Here is a 21,805-nt window from a genome sequence, read left to right as displayed (position 1 = left end):
GGTTATCGTTTCCCATTTTTCTCTTGTAAATCAGACTCAATTTTTATCTCAAATTGTTTTCACCTGGACAGGTGCAAGTCCTCCTGCTCCCACCTGCTGTCTGCCTGCTATTAATCCGGGAGCCCTTTGCACTTCCAGAAAATAACATGCAACCACTAACAACTGCCGTTGCCCTTTTTACTCCCCATTCAGCCTCCCATATACCCTGCCGAAATCTTCAACGAAAAATAACTCCTCCGTTGCCGTGCGCACTCAGACACAATACATTACTGCATAGAACTTATTTGTTTTGCCCTTGTCATACGGTGGCAAACAGCCGTAGATTGTTTCACACACCCCAGACTCCATACCACCTGCAAGTTCATAAACATCCGAAGTATCCCCTTTCCATATAGGATGATTACCACACAAAACTAATCTCACCTCCCCCGACCTGCATCCTGCTTGCAAGTGCATCATACCTAGAACATTATATTTGCAATGTAAATGCTTTCTGCCCACATGTCTCGTTTCTATCTCTGTTTTTTCTCTTTGCCCCTACGTTCCCCTGCTTGGAACTTTGAACTATGGACAACTTTGTGGTTTTGCACTGCAGTACACTGTGTGATACGGTTTCTTTCGCTATGGAATATGGAACTTAAACGATTGTTTATGATGGAAAACCGGTGTACGTGCTGAGATTTTTATGTGATTTTCCGGCGTACGGGCTGTACTATGTGACTGTGATTTGCCGGCATACGGGCCGTGCTATGTGATGTAATTTGCCGACGTACGAGCCGTGCTATAAGATGTGATTTGCCGGCGTACGGGCCGTGCTATGTGATTATGGTTTGCTAGCGTACGGGCTGTGCTATGTGTAGCTGGCGTACGGGCCGAACTATGATAAAATGTGTAATACCGGCGTACGGGCCGATGATTTTCATGATACACGTATATTTGTGAAATGATATGATTGATGTGAAAATAAATGATATGAGATATTTAAGTATCACGGTTTTAGTATATGTATATGATATCAGAACCTAGTTGGCTTGATTTAGGTTAGCACTTGCACGGTACCGTTGCTATATGTCCATGGTCTTCGTGATCATGATATCTATGTTAACGCCGCTGTACGAAGTGGTGTGAGATTGGATGGTCGATGTGATTATTTTCAAGAAGTGTGCTGTTATCGCCCCAGGTGTACGGACCAGTCTGGGTAGACCCATCGGACCTACAGACTAGACTATTGACTTGGCACTGGTCGGCCAACCATTGTCAAGTCTCGCCTTCAGGCTACACAACCCAGTCATGTGGGGGTAATATATGATAACAGCCAGCTAACCTACCAGGGTTGTTTTATGTTATTATTATGATATGAGATGAGATATGTTTATAAAATGCAGTATGTTCTGCCATGTTCTGATGTACTTATGTTTTCCCAGATTTGATCAACAGTATTGAATATGTTATGTATGGTATATGTAGAACACAGAATACTAATGTTGCCACACACTAGAATTAGTTTATTTCCCTTACTGAGAGGTGTCTCACCCCTAAATTTCATTAACTTTTTAGGAGTCCCAAATAGGAGAGCAGGAAAAGCCCCGCTGACATAGTGTGGTTTATCTGCCTTTTTTGAAGGGTAAGTTTTTTGTAGGGACAGTGAGGTTTTGTGGGAATTGTCCCTAGATTTCATTTTTGAGATGTATATACTGAGAGATAGTGTTTGTAATACTCTGGTATGTGTTATGCACATTATGATGAGATGTATATGATTTTATACTTTCTGCGACTTAGGCTTCTGCTGTATGTTCTGATGTATCCCTGGTACCCACGGGTCCGGGTGGATTGTGACTTGCTGAGCTGAAATGTGAGATATGTGGTATTGATTTTATGATGATATTATTATAAATATATATATATATATGAAAAATGAGCAGGTCGTGACAGCGACAGTGATTAACTTCAAGGCTTAATGGCTTATAGGCCAGTAATGATCCTTGAGAAGTAAATAAGTGTAGATTATAGTTGTTAATTGTAAATTAATCAGTTAAAACTTAATTTTGGATCAAGTGTCCCACTAAATAGCATTAACACAATAATCTTGTGTGCTGAACCAGAGTTAGCTACCAACCAACAAATGTAAATAAATAATCAACAAATAAATATATTCAGAAGCTTCAATTAAAACTCAAACCTCTTATTGGTTTTCTCTTGGAGGCTCAGAGGTTGTTGATGCGAAGGATCTCACAAAGCAAGGAGTCACAGTATTTGCTCTATAGTTATTTGTCAGCTGGTATGCTGATTGACTGCCAACGATAAATTCCCCACTCCTGAAGCCTCTAAATAGAAGAGAAAATCCTGCAGAACACCATCATCACTTTTAACAAATTAGGAAAGAGAAATCAACCTTGAATGTGCTAAATTTTATTCATTCCATCCTCATTTCCTTCACTGGCATATCTGCAGTCCTGCCACCAACTATCAGTTTAGCTATTTCCTTTTCCTAGAATTTGTTTGTTGCCTTCTCCGTTGCCATTGAAAGAAAACAGATATCACTCTTTTTAATTGCATCTACAAACTAATTTCGAAGTTAAATTTGTCTTACAAATATTTCATCCTTTTAGAACTATTCATTTAGCCTATTACATAAAAATTTAAACAACAAAACAAAGTAAAATCAAATGTTCAATCAACTCTATAACCTTCCAAAGGTTTTTCATACATACATAAGATATGGTACGATCTCTTTAGTCAGCAACCATACAAATGTCAAGTTGCAATTTATGGGACAAAACTAAAAAGAAATCCGAAGGAAAACTCATGTTTCAGAGACATGACATATAAGCAAACTGAAAGGTGATTGAGAAAATCAAGGGCAACAATAAAGTGCAACCAGTAACAACTATTATTCAGTTGTCAACATAGCATCCAACATTACAGAAAATAAGCATAACTGCTCCTTGCTGTGCGATGAATACAGGCTGTACAACTATGCTGTAAGATGAGTTAGGCTGTACAACTATGTGATTCTAGGCAATGAGATCCTTTAAATAAATAACATAATGTGTGACAATAATGTGCATGATTTTGTCAGAAAGAACTAAATACATGAACTACATCCATGTCCTTGCTCTATTGGCAGCTATTGAAGACTCATGTGTTGCATAATCTGAACTGCTTGAGTTACATTAATAAATAACTAATATAAATATGAAATCATACCTGCAATTTGCAAATAGGGTCAATATTATATAGATGAGGACAGAGTGTTGTGTAAACTTGGACATCATCATGAATATAAAGGAGACAGAATTATACTTGAGGAAGATACATTTACAGCCAAGCATGAAGAAATCCTTTAAGCAATAAGTTACGCTCCAGAATCGGAATATACTGATCTGGAAGAAATCTTGAGACTATGAAGTTGAGAATTGAGATGGCCTTCCCAAATAGCCCAAACATCAAGAAACAGTTAAAGAAGCCTTCAGTTAAAATGTTTCACTACCCTAATAACCAATATGCTAAGAAGGGGATTAAAACATTCAGAACTCTCTGGAATGTGGCCATAATTCTGCCCAGGCAGCAGAGGGTTACATCCAGAACCGTGGAGGGAGAGTTATGGGCTTGGAAAGGCATCCATTCATGCAAGGGAAGAAGGACAGCCTTGACACTTATTCCCCTTGCCATCTTTGGTGTGCATGAAAGCAAAGAAATAGACTTTGCTCAAAGGATGGGCCTATTACATGTAATCAAAGATCAATGTATTACTACTGTAACTAGCTGGCATAATGGCTAGTTTTTGTTTGACGCCCATACAATTCGAGACTTTTTTCACACCCTGCAGTGTGGGTGTTTTCCCCTTCGAATGTGTAGCACCCCCTTGGTGCCCTTTAAAGCTTTTTAATTTTACTGATCCAAAAAAAAAATTCAAAATTCTCTGGTTCCAATTGTTTGATATTCTGGAGATAAAGAAACCTATAACTTTGAAGACTTTTCTTGCATCAGATGCACTCTACCTATCTTGCCATACATCTGTACATTTCTAAAATATAAATGAAATCTATGCAACATTGAATTGTGAAATTTAAGGTTTAAACCTCCAATATTTTTTTATCAAGGACAAGGGCATAGATATCAACTTCACAGAATCAATAGCTCAGTCCATCTCGAATGGTTAGAACAACCATGTTACACATAGAAATGCATCATAAACTACTCATTCCAATCCACCTCATGTAACCATAGTTTTGTTTGTCATTAAAGTTCACAACTACAATGTTCACCAAATAAAGCTTTTCCAGAGAGCTCACTAAAAAATGATAAACAATGCATGCTGAAATAAGAAAGCATATAAACATACATAACCCTATAACTATTGATACACATATAATGGAAAAGAATTTCAAAAGAACCAATACTCACAGAGGGTAAAAAAATATTCCAATTTTTTAAGAAATTCAAACTTCACATGACCTTTTATTGAGCCTTCATAGTTAAAGTTTACCACATATAATTCAACAACACACAAATATTTATGTTTACCCACATACTTTGCTTGCCTAAAATTATTTGAGAAATTTCCTAATAACCCTACACAATGACAAGAATTGTTTTTCCACATAAACAATTTGCCATTTACTCGACATTTCATGAAATATAACCTTTTTAACTGTCACTGATTTATTATTATCTCTGGTATAGTTTCACATTTTTCTCTTGTAAATACAGAATCCTAAATTTTTATATAAAAAATTGTATTTCAAATGGAAAGTGTGAAGTCATAATGATCCACTGAATGTATGCATGCTATTAATAAGGGAGCCTTTTGAATTAAGAAAATAAAATGAAACACTAACAACTGCATGTGAAATTTTTACTAACCATCAGCTCCCACTATACCCTGCAGAAATATTAAAGAAAAATAAATAATCAGTCTGCAGTTGCGCACTCAGAAAATACATTAACTGAATAGAACTTATTTGTTGACCTTGGTCATACGGTTGGCAACAGCAGTAGATTGTTTCACACAACCAGACTTCAATACCACCTGCAATTTCATAACCATCAGAAAGTATCCTTCCATATAGGATTGATTACACACAAAAAAATATATACTCACCACCAGACTGCAATACTGCTTGCAAGTGAATCATAACTAGAAATTATATTTGCAATGTAAATGTTTTCATATTGAAAATTTACTCTCAGAAAAACTATATGAGAAGGAGACATGAGTCTAGAAGCTAACAGCTGCTAACTCCTGTAAAAATGGAGACATATCTGGGAAAAGAGTTCAAGATAAGAACTGGCGCAGTGTGACAGAAGGGGGCCTGATCTCAATAGTGATTTTTGAAGTGAAGAGAGATTATTGTTGGGTAATTTTAGAGCTCAATATGAGTGTGATCCACTTTTAGAAGAGATATCTAATATGTAAGAAACTCCCATAGTAGCGCTGGTAAGGAACAAGGTGAAGGGATTAATCTAGAAAGAGGGGCATGGACGTAACTTCATTACCCATTTCGAAAATGAGAAAAAGTGGGAAATGCGGGGGTGTGTAGTGGAGAGTGGAGTAACCGGCATAACCGTCACTACAGCCCACGAACGAACAAATTTCATAGCCCAGAAAAAAGACAAAACGAAGTTGCAAATCGAAACCTAGGATAGTACGCTGATTTCGGTGATTGGAATTCTTTCTCGTGGAATGTGGGGGCAATGGCCGGAGACAGAGACAGAGACGGAGGAACGGCGGCGGGAGAGATAAGGAAAGGGCCGTGGAAGGCAGAGGAAGATGAAGTCCTCATAAACCACGTGAAGAAGTATGGCCCCCGAGATTGGAGCTCCATTCGATCCAAAGGCCTCTTGCACCGCACCGGCAAGTCCTGCCGCCTCCGGTGGGTCAACAAGCTCCGACCCAACTTGAAACAGTAAGCAATTTGCAATTGAATTCCTCCATTTCCATCTCCACCTGTGAAAAAACAGAAAAATCATTTTGGGTTCGCCCTGTTTGGTCGATTTTGTACTACATGAACTTGATGTGGGTGTCTCTGTTTCTGTCTCTGTTTTCTGAAGTGGGGTGAAGTTTTCTATGGAGGAGGAGAGGGTGGTGATAGAACTGCAGGCGCAATTCGGGAACAAATGGGCAAGAATCGCGACTTACTTGCCGGGAAGAACCGACAACGATGTCAAAAATTTCTGGAGCAGCCGGCAGAAGAGGCTGGCCAGGATTTTGCAGACTGCTCCTCCCAGACCCCAACCCACGCCCATCATCACTAGGGAAGTTCCTGTCTTCCATGCTGTTCCAATTGAGGTAAATTTTACATTTTTTTTATGCCACTACTACGCAGAAATTAGTGGGAAGTGAAATGATTTTTTTTTTTTTAACTTGGGCATTAGGCGCCAAAGTTTAGTTCTTCGGCTGAGCAAGAACCATCCTGCACAAAACTTCAGCCCTGTTCATCATCCTATGAAATGATGAAGATAGTGCCACTGCCGGAATTGGTGAATATGAACCCCAACTTGCTTAATTATGACACCACCGCCGTTGCTCAACTGGAGTTCAATCCAAGCATGGATCAGTCCCAGGCCCAATCCCAAATCCTTTTTCCGGATCAGTTCCCGGAAGCACCGCAGCAAGACCTTGCATTTTCGCAGGAGAGCCAAGAGCTGATGGCGAGGCTGGAGGACCCCTGCTTCTTGGATGTATTTGGAGGGAGGGATTCCGAGGAACTCGGAAACGAAGGGAGGCTCGGTTTCTTTGCAGTGCCGTCGGAAGGAATGGGGTGCTGTGAGAATGGGGGGAAGAAGGTGAAGGAGGAGAAGCTGATGACTCCGGACAGCTTCTTTGATGATTTTCCCACGGACATGTTTGACCACATTGAGCCGCTTCTCAGCCCTTCAGAGTGGTAAACGCTGATGCTTTTGTTTTGTCCGTGTAGGTGTAGGAAAAAAATGAACTCTATTTTCCTACATGGTTTCTTTTAGGTTGAAATTAATTTGACAAGGTTGATCTATGTGACAAATGCAAGCCCCCTGTGCCCACTCTCTTTCTATGATCCCTATTTGCTTCTTCTTCTTTTTTTAAATGAGGTGATATAGTAAAGTTACAAAAACATTTTGGCCCATAAAGTAAAATGCTCAAGGGAAGTTTGGTTCGGAAAAATTTATTTTCACAAAATATTCCATTTGCGTAGCTGGATGACACAACACTTGCCGTATATGTGAGTTGGATTCGGATACTCAAATTTGATTCAATTTGAGAATTTTTAAAATTCAAATTCTCGAGATGAAAGAAAGCAAACTTACAACAATTATTTTGTTAAACTCAAACATGACTTAGCTCCACGGGCCAACCAAACTTGATTTGGTTGAAAAATATATAATACATAATTATATGAACATTATTGTGTTAAAGGTGGTTGAACTCAACTCCAAGTCAAATAAAATTGAACTCGGTCAAGTCATAGTGCAAGTTGAGCAAAAATAGGAAGCAAGCTGACTTGACTAAATTTATATTTCAGTGCATACAATCATCCTGGGTTCAAGGAAATATTGAACTTATTCAAGATCATTTTCCAATCAAATGGTTAAGATTAAGTTAAGATGTTTGGGTTTGTTGATTTAATCTGCCATACGTCCAATGTTTCAATGTTTAACTCTATTAGGTTTGCAAGTATGTGAGCATACAAATAGATAAACGAGACACCTGAACTTGTTGTAGCCTCAAAATCCTTATATTGCTGAGATTTTTTTTCAGATAGTGAAATCCATTTTTCAGCTACCTAACGCAACCCTCCTCCTTAACCCGGGCTTGGGACCGGCTGTGTGTGAAAAAATTAGGACATTTAAGTGCATCACAGGCAGAGTTCAGGAAACTAGGATTAGATTAGCAACTTGGAATATAGGGACACTTACGGGTAAAAGCATGGAAATTGTGGATACAATGATTAGAAGAAGAATTAATATAATTTGCCTTCAAGAAACTAAGTGGGTGGGGGAGAAAGCTAGAGAAATCGATAAATCAGGTTTTAAACTTTGGTACACTGGAAAAGAAAAACATAAGAATGGAGTACGCATTATTATAGACAAAAACTTAAAAGATAGCGTTGTGGATGTAACTAGAGTAAGGGATAGAATTATAAAAATCAAAATGGTATTAGGACAAGAGATAATAAATATCATTAGTGCTTATGCTCCTCAAGTTGGCTTAGCAGAAAATCTTAAGAGACAATTTTGGGAAGATATGGATAGTATTATACAAGGCATACTAGGAACTGAGAAAATATTTATAGTAGGAGATTTGAATGAACACGTTGGAAGAGATAATAAAAATTATGAAATGATACATAGAGGATATGGATATGGAGACAAAAATGAGTCTGGGGAGATGATCTTAGACTTTGCTATGTCATATGATTTTAGTATAATGAATACTTGCTTTAAGAAGAGAGAAAAACACTTAATAACCTTTAAAAGTGGACAAAATAGAAGTCAAATAGATTTTTTTTTAACTAGGAGGATAGATCGTGTATCATGCAAGGATTGTAAAGTTATTCCAGGTGAAAGTCTAACCACACAACATAGAGTCTTAGTGTTAGATATATGCATTAAAAAATGGAAGAAAAAGGATAAAATAAACCTTGGTAGGAGAACTAGATGGTGAAACCTAAAAGGAGAAAATATAATAAAATTTAAAGATAAAATGATCAAAGATGGGGATTGGACCTTAGAGGATGGGATAGATTCAAATACTCTTTGGAATAGATTAGCTAGCTCTATTAAAAAGATAGCAAAAGAGATTTTAGGCGAATCAAGGGGAAGATTCTCAAATAGCAAAGAAAGTTGGTGGTGGGATAAAGATGTACAAAAAATCATAAAGACAAAAAGAATTTGGTATAAAACGTGGCAAAAATGTAGAAATAGCGATAACTTTGAAAAATATAAGGAGGCAAGAAAAGATGCAAAAAGGGCCGTTAGTGAAGCTAAATATAGATCATTTAATAGTTTGTATGATAGATTAGGAACAAAAGAAGGGGAAAGAGATATATTTAAACTTGCTAAAGTTAGAGAAAGGAAGAACAAGGACTTAGGAAATGTAAAATGTATAAAAAGTGAGGATGATATTGTCTTGGTTAAGGACGAAGATATTAAAGAAAGATGGCGAAGTTACTTTAGTAAGTTGTTTAACGAAAACCAAATAGAAGGCTTAAATTTAGAATTGTCAAATGAGGAAAAGACTAAAAATATAAGATTTATTCGAAAAATTAGAGTTAACGAAGTTAAGTTTGCACTAAAAAAGATGAAAAATGGGAAAGCTATGGAACCAGATAACATCCCAATTGAAGTTTGGAAATGCTTGGGTGATAATGGAATTATATGGTTAACTAATTTATTTAATACAATTGTAAAAACTAAGAAAATGCCAGATGAATGGAGGAAAAGCACTTTAATACCTATATACAAAAATAAAGGAGATATTCAAAATTGTAATAACTATCGTGGAATTAAACTTATGAGTCATACAATGAAACTATGGGAAAGAATAGTTGAACAAAGATTAAGGTTGGAAACGAAGATCTCAGAAAATCAATTTGGTTTTATGCCTGGGAGATCTACCACAGAAGCTATTTATCTTTTAAGAAGATTAATGGAAAAGTTTAGGGAAAAGAAGAGGGACTTGCATATGATATTTATTGACCTTGAGAAAGCATATGATAGGATACTTAGGGAAGTTCTATGGTGGGTTTTAGAAAAAAAGGGTGTATGTTGTAGGTATACCGATGTCATTAAGGATATGTACGATGGAGTAATGACTAGTGTAAAGACTATAGATGGAGAAACTAGAGAATTTCCAATTACCATAGGTGTACATCAAGGATCTGCTTTGAGTCCTTATCTTTTTGCTTTAGTGATGGACCAATTGACTAAGAGTATTCAAAAGGAGGTTCCATGGTGTATGTTATTTGCAGATGATATTGTATTAATTGACGAAACTAGGGATGGAGTAGAGGCTGAGTTAGAATTATGGAGAGAAGCTTTGGAATCTAGAGGCTTTAAGATAAGTAGAAATAAAACTGAATATATGAAATGTAATTTTAGTAATGATAGGAGAAATATTGGAGACAAAGTTAAACTTGATGATGAAGAAATAAATAGCACTTGTAGATTTCGATACCTTGGATCTATTATGTAAGTTGAAGGAGAAATTGAAGATGATGTAATGCATAGAATTAAAGCAGGTTGGGTAAAATGGAGAAGTTCTTCAAGTGTTCTATGTGATCGTAGAATACCCTTAAAATTGAAAGGGAAGTTTTATAGGACAGCTATAAGACCAGCTATGCTATATGGATCAGAATGTTGGGCGACGAAGAAACATAATATCCAAAAAGTAAAAGTTGCCGAGATGAGGATGCTTAGATTGATGAGTGGTATAACATTGAAAGATAAATTAAGGAATGAACATATTTGTGGTAAGTTAGGTGTAGCTCCTATAGAAGATAAGATAAGGAAAGGACGACTCAGATGGTATGGACACTTGCAACGTAGGCCTTATAGTGCACCTATGAGGAAGAGTGACTTAGTTACTGTGGGGGGCAGTAGAAGGGGTAGGGGTAGACCTAAAATAACTTGGGAGGAGATAGTGAGTAAGGATTTAATATCTTTGAATCTATCAAAAGAAATGGTCCATGATCGCATAAATTGGAGGAAAAGGATTCATATAGCCAATCCCACTTAGTGGGACTAAGGCTTGGTTTTGTTGTTGTTGTTGTTACCTTATTTAAGAACAAAGTAATGTAGAAAACATTCAATAGCTTCTGCTTACATAAACTTCTCCATATAAACGTTAAAAACAATGAATAGTATTTTTGTAATTCTTTTAAAAACACTGAAAATAGAAAATGAAAACTGTTTTCCATGGCTAAACAGGCCCCCTTTTGTATTGGAACATTTCATTTATTTACTGTTGGGAAGGAAGAGGGGCATTATTCAGCAATTGCAATAATAATTTGGGAACTATCTTCTGCATCATAAGATTTTACACATCAATTAAAAAAGGAGTGAAACTGTATAGGGTGAGGGAATCGTTACCTTAGCAGTAGAACCTTCTTAAAGAACACAGAAAATTTTGATTATTTGCAATAAAAATTGTGTTGCCCATGGTGAAAGACCAGGTACATTTTATGACTAGAGCCTTCTCAAAAAATGCAGCAAAATTTGTAAGAATCCTAATAGATGGCTACCTCAACATGCTCAATGCCATCTTCATCTGTCCATATCCTATTGGGAATCAGTTGTCAGGCAGCACGATTTCGACTTTCCTGGCCATATCCAGTAACAGGAGAACCAATTCTCACCCTAACCTCAAGCAGAGCAGATGTAAACCATGTGAACTGACAAATTACAACAGCATTTTGGAGCCAGGGCCTTCTCTTACTGGGGGCAATAATTTGAACTTTAAAATTTCAATTATAATTTAAAGATTTTACATTCATTTGTTATCACATATTATTATAACATACATAAGTAATGAAATAACATAAAAATACTTTTTATAAATCAATATATATACTGGGAACTTAGAAAAAGGCTTGGACCATTATGGCTCAATTAATTATATAATGGGCCCATCAAATTTGTAGTAGAATTGATTCCAGTGGATCAATTAAGGGAAAGCTGCAAATCAATGTTGGCCCCAAATACTATATTTTGGACCCTATGCATTTTACTTTTCAAGTTTCAATTTTTTTTTTTTTGTGAAAGTTCTATCCTGTTTAGAAGTATTGTGTTCTTGCCCATATACAAACAAAAGTGAAAACAGGCTAGGCTTGCAATCAGGCAAAGTTGGTGAGTGTGGTGAGGCACGGCAACTTGCAGGATGATTGCCATCTGCCTATTTGGACCGCACAGTAGGGCAGCCTGAGTGACTGGTAAAATGGCAAGAGCATGGGGTTTGGGGTGGACTCCTGATAGTTTAGTGTGGACAAATTTCCCACCCTACGTGAAACTTCAAGGATTTTTTTGAGATTCAGTGGGGGCATTTGCCCACACTGAAGGCTATGCGGCTCCGCCCATGGCATTTATGAACATATCGGGCAGGGAAGTACTATACACAATTGGACAGCCATCAACAACACAAAGATTAAAGTGATCAATGAAATTGCATGGACTCCAATTAGTTGGAGATTGAAAGCAACAATGGTGCTTTGAAGGCATAGAATGGGAGGCTTAAACCCTTAGGCTAGCTGCTAAGTGTTGTGAAACTTGAGATTGTTCCACCTAATTTTACCACAATTTACAATTGTACAGATAAATAGAGAGTGAATAATTATACAAAATTACACCAGGTAAATTCCCAGGGAAGTGGGGGGTCACAACGGACCGCTTAAATCCCTCTTTCTTAGACAGAATTTTCCTTAGACATGTAATTAACACAATTTATTACTACAACTATACCTGACAAAAGCTAACTATTGAATAGATGAAAGGAAGAACACCAGAATTAGCGAGGTTCGGCTAATTGTGCCTATGTCCTCGGACACTATCAATTAATATTTCTCTATTGTAGAAATATTACAAAATGAGAGAGAGAAGAGAGAATATGCCTAAGAGAAAGGTAGGCAAATTTGGGGATGAGAATACAAATGGAGGTGATGGATTTATATAGGTTAGGAAATACCACTATTACAACCACTAATCACCTACCTTTGAAAAAATAGCCCACCATTGAAGACTTCAATGGCAATGGTAGGCTTCTAGAATGAGCCATAATTCAACAAATCTCCACCTTGGCGAAATTCCATCTCTTAACATCTCTCATAGATTCCATAATATCTTTAAACGCGCTTGTAGCGCAAATATTTCAATTTTCAACAATGTTGATCAAGTTCAAGCAATGTTGAAACTTGATCACACTCACCACTTTTGTCATCATATCAGCAGGATTCTCAGTGGTTCGAATCTTTTGGATTACTACTCCACCTTCTTCCAGAATTTCTCGAACAAAGTGATATCGAACGTCGATGTGCTTTGTCCTTAAATGGTAGACTTGGTTCTTTGCTAGATGGATAGCACTTTGGCTATCACAGTGCACCTTGATGTGCTTCTGTTCAATTTCCAAATCTTTCATCAATCCTTGAAGCCAAATTGCCTCTTTCACAGCCTCTGTGACTGCCATATACTCTGCCTTTGTAGTGGACAAAGCAATTGTTGACTGTAAAGTAGATCTCCAACTGACTGGCACTTTTGCAAGAGTAAAAACATAGCCAGTAGTTGACCGACGCTTATCCAAATCACCAGCGTAGTCGGAATCACAGTATCCAACAATACTATGATTATCTTGCTTATCCTGCTCAAATATTAGTCCAACATCTACCGTATACAAAATGTATCATAGAATCCATTTCACAGCTTGCCAATGTTCTTTTCCAGGATCATGCATATACTTGCTCACAACTCCAACGGCTTGTGAAATATCGGGCCTTGTACACACCATGGCATACATCAAGCTACCAATAGCACTTGAATACGATACTTTTGACATGTATTCTCGTTCTACTTCAGTTTTTGGAGACATAGATGCATTCAGCTTGAAATGAGGAGCAAGCGGAGTAATAACAGGTTTTGACTTCTCATTCATACCAAAACGCTTCAGTACTTTCCTCAAATATTGTTTTTGAGTCAAACAAAGCCTCCCCAATTTCCTATCTCTACTTATCTCCATACCGAGAATTTTCTTTGCTTCGCCTAGATCCTTCATCTCAAACTCCCTATTCAATCGAGCCTTCAGTTTGTCAATTTCTGTCTGACTCTTGGAGGCTATCAATATATCATCAACATAAAGAAGAAGATATATGAATGATCTATCTTGTAGCTTGCAAAAATACACACAGTGATCATATTTGCTTCTTCTGTACTTTTGCCCCATCATAAACTTGTCAAATCGTTTGTACCACTGCCTTGGGGATTGCTTTAATCTATACAACAATTTTTTAAGTTTGCACACCATATTTTCTTTTCTAGAAACTTTGAAATCTCTTGGCTGAGTCATGTAGATTTCCTCTTCCAAGTCTCCATGTAAAAATGCAGTTTTTACATCTAATTGAACTAGTTCCATATCCAATTTTGCTACCAAAGCCAATAAGATTCTTATGGAGGAATGTTTTACTACTAGAGAAAATACCTCATTGTAATCAATTCCCTCCGTTTGTGCATAGCCTTTAGCCACCAACCTTGCTTTGTAGCGAACACTATTCTTGTCAGGAAATCCATCTTTCTTTGTATATACCCATTTACACCCAATTGCCTTCTTTCCCTTTGGAAGACTAACAAGCTTCCATGTTCGATTCTTATGAAGGGACTGCATTTCTTCATTCATGGCTTCCCTCCACTTTTCTTCTTCCGAACTTTGGATTGCTTCATTGTAAGTAATAGGGGTATCATCGTTTGCAATTGGAGATGCGTAAGCCACCATGTCAACAAAGAGAGCAGGCTTTCTAATTTTTCTCTTTGGCTTACTCAATGCAATAGATTCATGTTGCTGTGGAGGTTCTTGGGTTGAAACCTCTTCTACAGGAGACTCTTCTTCTACCATAGGAGAGTCTTCATTTTCTGGGTAAACAATTCTTCTATCAAACTCCACCTGTTTTGGAGCACCATCTTTTTGCTCAACACTTTCTGTTGTCACCTTTCTTAAAAAAGTAGATTCATTAAAGGTAACATCCCTGCTGAAGATTATTTTCTTTGTTTCTGGACACCAAAGACGATATCCCTTTACTCCAGAGGTGATTCCCATAAAGATTGCTTTCTTTGCCCTCGGATCCAGCTTTGATTCCTTGACATGATAGTAGGCAATGGAACCGAATACATGTAAGGAATCATAATCTGTAGCAGGCTTTCCAAACCATTTCTCCAATGGTGTTTTACCACAAATAGCAGTAGATGGTAGGCGGTTGATGAGGTGGCAGGCATATGTTACAGCCTCAGCCCAAAATTCTCTACCCAACCTAGCATTGGATAACATACACCGAACCTTCTCCAACAATGTTCGATTCATACGTTCTGCCACTCCATTCTGTTGTGGTGTACTTCTCACTGTGAAGTGTCGTATAATACCTTCATCTTCGCAGACTTTAAGAAATGGATCACTTCTATATTCTCCACCATTATCTGTACAGAGGCGCTTGATCCTTCTACTTGTTTGAGTTTCCACCATATTTTTTCATTTGAGGAAGACTCCTAACACTTCATCCTTAGTTTTCATAGTATACACCCATACTCTTCGAGAAAAATCGTCAACAAAGGTCACATAGTAGTGTTTTCCTCCCAGTGAAGTTGTCTTGGAAGGTCCCCACACATCAAAGTGAACATAATCCAAAATACCCCTAGTATTATGGATTGCAGTACCAAATTTCACTCTTGTTTGCTTCCCTTTGATGCAATGTTCACAGAAATCTAGCTTGCAGGTCTTTGCTCCCTTTAATAATCCTTGATTTGTAAGAAGTCTCAAGGATTGTTCACCTGCATGCCCCAAGCGTATATGCCATAACCTAGTTGCTTATATTTCTTTATCATCAGAAGAAACTATTGCTGCCGTCCCAATAACTGTACGACCTTGATAGTGATACAAGTTATTGTTCTTCCGAATTCCCTTGATTACCACGAGTGCACTAGAGATGATCTTCATGACTTCGTTTTCTGCTGTTACTTTGAATCCCTTTGATTCAAGGGTTCCCACAGAAATAAGATTCTTCATCAAACTTGGTACATATCTAACATCCGTTAATATTTTGATTGATCCATCTTGATTCCTCAAGTGGACTGAACCAATCCCATGCGTGGTAAGAGGGACATCATTTTCTGTGTAGACGACTCCACCTTCTAGTTCTTTAAAATCAAAGAACCAATCCCGATTGGGACACATATGATGGCTACACCCAGAATCTAGTAGCTATATACTCGAAGAACTAGTTGATGGCGTAGCAGCAAGCGAAAGATCTGAGCTCCCATCTTCGTACTCAGCCACATTTGAGATGACCTTTCCTTTATCAGGTTTGCCTTTATTCTTTAGCTTCGGGCAGTCTTTCTTCCAGTGCCCTTTTTCCCGACAAAAGGCACATTCATCTTTTTTTGGTCTGGACCTTGACTTGGATCTCTCTTTCTTTCTTCTATTCTGGCTTTGTGAACGGCCTCGTACTACTAGAGCCTCGTTGGCTCCACTTGTGCTTTCAAGCTTGTCCTTCTTCCTCAATTCATAGCTGTACAAAGCAGCACAAACCTCGCCAAGAGACACTTTATCCTTTCCAACAACATCAAAGCCAGGTCTTCATCTTTAAAAGTCTCATCCAGATTAACTAGATCAGTAACCAACCTATTAAAGTTGGTGATATGATCATTCATAGTGGTACCGGAGACATAAGTGAAACGAAATAGTCTCTTCTTCATATAGAGTTTGTTCTGAGAGCTTTTCTTCAAAACTTTTCCTCCAGTGCCTTCCACAACTTGTTTGCAGAAGTTTCCTTACAGAATGCATACTTCTGCTCTCTTGAAAGACACGATCGAATTGTACCACATGCTAACCGATTGATGGTCCCCCATTCTTTCTTCTCAATATCTTCTGGTTTCTCTTCTTCAATGGCAATGTCTAGACCTTGCTGAAAGAGAGCGTCTAGAACCTCACTTTGCCACATCCCAAAATGACTGGTGTCGTCAAAAATTTCCACTGCAAATCTGGCATTTGTCACAGTAGTTCTTGTCAAAATAGACGAGTTTGATGTGGATGCTTTTGCACTATCTGCCATCTCTACCATAAATGCTATTCAATAGCTGCCGAGGCGGAATGCCAATAGCCCAAGGAAAACTTTTCTGATGTGGAAGATCAGACTAAGCTGCAACCACAGAGCATACTAAGAATAACCTTGGCTCTAATACCAATTGTTGTGAAACTTGAGATTGTTCCACCTAACTTTACCACAGTTTACAATTGTACAGGTAAATAGAGAGTGAATAATTGTACAAAATTACACCAGGTAAATTCCTAGGGAAGTGGGGGGTCACAACAGACCGCTTAAATCCCTCTTTCCTAGACAGAATTTTCCTTAGACATATAATTAACACAATATATTACTACAACTATACTCGACAAAAGCTAACTATTGAATAGATGAAAGGAAGAACACCAGAATTAATGAGGTTCTGCTAATTGTGCCTACGTCCTCGGACACTATCAATCAATATTTCTCTATTGTAGAAATATTACAAAATGAGAGAGAGAAGAGAGAATGTGCCTAAGAGAGAGGTAGGCAAATTTGGGGATGAGAATACAAATGGAGGTGATGGGTTTATATAGGTTAGGAAATACCACTATTATAACCACTAATCACCTACCTTTGAAAAAATAGCCCACTATTGAAGACTTTAATGGCAATGGTAGGCTTCTAGAATGAGCCATAATTCAACACTAAGCAACCTCAAAGAACTGCCTGGAGTTCAACACTTCAACCAGAGCTCATTCTTAAAAATATGTATGTGTTCCCTGTTAATGGCAGTTGTGTTCAATCACGTACCATATATATTAACCAGAAATAAGATCTACCCATAAAACAAGAAATGGAAATTTGGGTTTTTGCTTTTTCTTTTCACAAGCATTAAATTCACTGATTCACTAAAATTTGCAAAATTTGGAGTTTTGCATCGAGCATTCATTTCAAATTAACTGCTTACTTTGAGTCAATGGCAACTACTTCTAGGGATTGAAGGAAGTTGGAGAATATTCCACCCTTTTTATATTTTTGTTTTCTTTCCCACTTTTTATATGATGGTTGAACAATCACATGAATTATAAGAAACAGATATATACATTTATATGATTTGAGCTTCTGACTTGATTCGGACAGGGGATTGTGTGTCTTAAGGTTCACACTTAGAGGCACATGCCGATTTGCATAAAGCAGCTTTTATGCCATTTTTTTTTCAATTAAATGGTTCCTGCAGCAGTGTATCCTAAAACTAGTGCATCCTGGAATACATTTTTTCGTGGGCTGGGGAGGTGGGGCGTGGGGGGAGACATTAATGTAACTTTCTTGAAGAGGCCTTAGAAGGAAGAACTTTAAAGAATTAAAGAAAAAGAAACACTTAACCGACTCCATGCATCATATACACACTTGGCAGAATGACTAGTGACAAAGTTATCTGAAAAGAAATAATAGCTCCAAGATAGAATTGTTTGGACAAACCTGACTGTCATTTTGAACCCTCTCCAGAGCCTTCCCAAAAATCTTGTACCTGTATAAGACCATAGATTTCAAAACTTGTGAATTTGGAAAAACAATGGAAGACCTTTGATCCCAATGCTCTCTGTAAAATATAATTAACAATTTTAGCCAGAGAACTGAAATTCTTACTCTTTTGGTTCAAAGATAAGCTCTTTGAAAACAGCATATCCTGCAGCCGCAGCTATGCCAAGCCCAGCAAGAATGATAACACTGTATGAAGCCCCCTCTGCAAAGGTCACAGGCTTCTCTGGTATATTGCAAGCGGGAGCATCAAAGGGATCCTCAACAGTTGATATGTCTTTCCTAGGCTGTCAAACAAAGAAGAAACTTAAGGCACATGATTGACATACAAAACTTTAAATTACAATATTATTTAAAATGCAGTTATTCTAGGTCCAGAAACATTGTAGTCATTACATAGGATCAGAAAACTAGACTTCTTTTAGACTGAATGTTTTCCAAGCAGCAACAGTGGATGATGTTAGGATGTGTGGCTTGTATGGGTATCAGCAGCCGCACCACCCAGCAGAAAATGTTGAACTGGAGATGGACGGCCACCAAATCTACCCACCTCTTGTGACTTTGTAGCAGCCTTTGTTTGACTTCTTCCCCCTCATCTTGTGTATATATATGTAATGTATGTGTGTGTGGATGGAGGCGTGAATTGCAGCAATGTGTGTGGTGAGTTGCAGAAGTGTAACTGTGTGGTGCTGTGTTGTGAGGTGCAGAGTGCAGAGAGTTGTGTGTGCAAAGGGCTGTGTGTGAGGAAGAGTGAATCCTTGTGAGAGTGAGAGAGGAGTTGAGGGCAGTAGCCTCCTCCTTCTCCTTGTGTAAATCTCCCCGTAATTTTAGTGGACTTGAGCTCTCCCGTGGACGTAGGTCACAGTTGACCGAACCACGTAAATCAGGTCTCATTTACGAAGCGAATGGCGGTAACCGCAGCTCAAACGGAGTTAGGAAGAAGACGCATGCGCTCCCACGTGCCACCGGCAGAAGGACCGCGTTGCCACGTGCACGCACGCGCTCTCACTCACCGGCAACTGATCGGGAAGTAGGTTCACGCGCGCCCACGCGCCGGCAACCGTCGGGCGCACGTTCGAAGGTTGACGATGCTGACGTCAACGACCACATAAGCGCTGAGTTAGCGCCGCGTCAGCTAGCGTCAGAGTGCCACGTCAGCGCTGTGCCATCCGCACAGTCAGCGGCCACGCCAGCAGGGGCCCAGCGACACGTCAACAGTCCATACATACCACGTTAGTAGGTGGGCCCACAATAGGTGTTCCGTGCCACGTCAGTAGTGGGCCCCACAGGAGGTGGGTCCCAGGCCACGTCAGCAGGTGGGCCCAGGCCACGTCAGCAGTGGGACCGCAGTGCCACGTCAGCAAACGGTGCTGTTAACGGCGTCATTAACGTCGTCAGGGAGTATTCCGTCAAAGGAAGGAATATTCCGTTAAAGTTGACTTTTGTTGTCTAGTTTGACCGGGCTTTTCGGAGCCATTTTGGGTCGGTTTTACGAGCGGCTTGAACCATTTCTAAGGTTTGCGGCCGTTCCGGAGCCATTGGCGGTGTCCGTTTATTGAGATTCGGAACAGAATGGCAAGTATTGGCACTTCAAAGTTTGAGGTGGAGAAGTTCGATGGGCGGAACAACTTCAGTTTATGGCAGAGCATGTAACACCCCGACCCTGAGGGGCCTGAGATATTAACTTTTTAGTACTAATTCACAGCGGAAGCAAAATAAACTCAATTATTATTAAATCAGAGCGCTAATTATCCATATTACAATCATTTATTTCAAAAGAAGAAAAATTACACAAGCATAAATATCTGACATCATACTAATATTTCTAAGCAAATCTTTATTTTTCTATCCCCACCCGAATGCTTGCTAAGCCTGATTTCCAACATGCTCTTCAGAGTTATCTAAAATAAAAATATGATTGGAGTGAAACATCGCTCAGTAAGTAAATAAGATTATTATTAGTGTGTGGCCAAAATGAGTTTTTTTTAAAAAAAAAAAATTTGTAAAACAATATTTAATACTATAACTTCAAATTTTCATTTAGAATAAATATAAATTTAAAATTTTCTAAATAAAACTTTTGTCATCAATTACAACAGTAAAATTTTATAATTATATACTATGACTGTTAAATTAAACTTTTAACTTTAAAACTGTATAAACATTTAATGATAAACGTATATATACTTTTCCTTATACGTTTTCCTTATATCGTCATTTAAGCACCAAAATGATCATTTTCACGTAAACTTACACTTTTCCTTCAAATCATCAGTAACTTTGTACACGTAATTAATTATGTATAAACATATATTATAAAAACCACCCTTAGGCCTATTTGCCGTAAGTCATGTTTACCCCTATGACTGGGTTGTGCGGTCCGAAGACTGGACTTAGCTGGCTGGCCGATCAAACTAAATCAACGTACGTAAACTTTAAGTGAGATTTTCCTTATTAAGTCCTGGTCCAGAACCAGGTGTGCACTCAGGAGAAATCCACTAACATAAATAACTACTCTGTAAACAGTGTGGGTGCACTCTGATCCGTATAAACTTTAAGCTGCGGTACCGAACATCTGTAACTTTGAACTTTCGTTGCCATAAGGGGTTTTTAAATCATCTTATTATAATTTATGCAATTTAAAATAATATGGTGAAAATCTCATCTTTACTCATATTTTCATAAAAAATGTAACATAGAAATAAACTCATGTCACACAATTTTTGTGTTAAAAATATATATAATTTTATTTTTGAATAGAAATAAATGCTGAAAATTTACCCGAGGGGATTAGAACATTTCTTAACTCAAAAATAGATGCAAGTATATTAAAAATAGAACTGGTATAATTAAATACGCGTAAAAATAAACTCATGGAAATTTGGTGGAACTAATTAACATAATTGAAATTTACTTATAAAATAAACTCGAGTATGAATTTTAAATAAAAAAAAACTAACATAATCAAAATTTACTTACCTTCTTCCTTACGGATACTGTAACTATCTCTAAGAAATGAGATCGGAAAAAGTGGATGATTGAGAACTTATTCAAAAATTCTCTCTCCACCACAATTTCTTTCACTCACTAATTCTTCTCTTCCTTGGAAAATTGTTGTGAAAAATGAAGGTTGAGAGCTCCCTATTTATAGGAAAATTTTGGGAAAGAAATGAAATTTGTAAAAGTGTGGGGAGATGGGTGAGATTATAATTTTTAAAAATTAAAGAATGGGTAAGTTATGAGTTGAGTATGGGATAGAGATGGAGGCCATGTGGGAGTGCTTGCCACCATTCCCACTAAATAATTTTTTAATTAATTACTTACCTAATTAATTAATCAATTACTTAATTAATTATTTTATTATTTTATTATTTTTTTCTAATCATTATTATCATTGTTATTAATTTTAAACTACTTTTAATATTTATTTATTTTATTATTTATTTTTGAACAAGAATTAAATTTAAAATTTGAAAACTCATGTGGGCCCCACATGGTCTTGTGAGCCCCACGTAGTCTTGTGGGCCCCACAC

At 37.7% G+C, this 21,805-nt stretch overlaps 1 protein-coding gene and 1 pseudogene across 1 annotated transcript; one reads left to right on the top strand and one right to left on the bottom strand.

Moving 5' to 3' along the window:
- Positions 1-4,978: 4,978 nt before the first annotated feature.
- Positions 4,979-6,898, top strand: LOC131158733 (transcription factor DUO1-like). The gene is made up of 3 exons (XM_058113591.1): positions 4,979-5,909; positions 6,055-6,292; positions 6,379-6,898. The coding sequence occupies exons 1-3, from the start codon at positions 5,698-5,700 to the stop codon at positions 6,889-6,891; spliced, it is 963 nt and encodes a 320-aa protein (XP_057969574.1). The 5' UTR covers positions 4,979-5,697; the 3' UTR covers positions 6,892-6,898.
- A 4,309-nt stretch (positions 6,899-11,207) lies between these two features.
- LOC131158732 (probable mitochondrial import inner membrane translocase subunit TIM21) lies at positions 11,208-19,658 on the bottom strand (annotated as a pseudogene).
- Positions 19,659-21,805: the final 2,147 nt, after the last annotated feature.

The sequence above is a fragment of the Malania oleifera genome, chromosome 6 (assembly GCF_029873635.1).
Source record: "Malania oleifera isolate guangnan ecotype guangnan chromosome 6, ASM2987363v1, whole genome shotgun sequence".
NCBI lineage: Eukaryota > Viridiplantae > Streptophyta > Magnoliopsida > Santalales > Ximeniaceae > Malania > Malania oleifera.
Note: the sequence above shows the minus strand (reverse complement) of the source record. Positions and strands in the feature narration are given on the sequence as shown.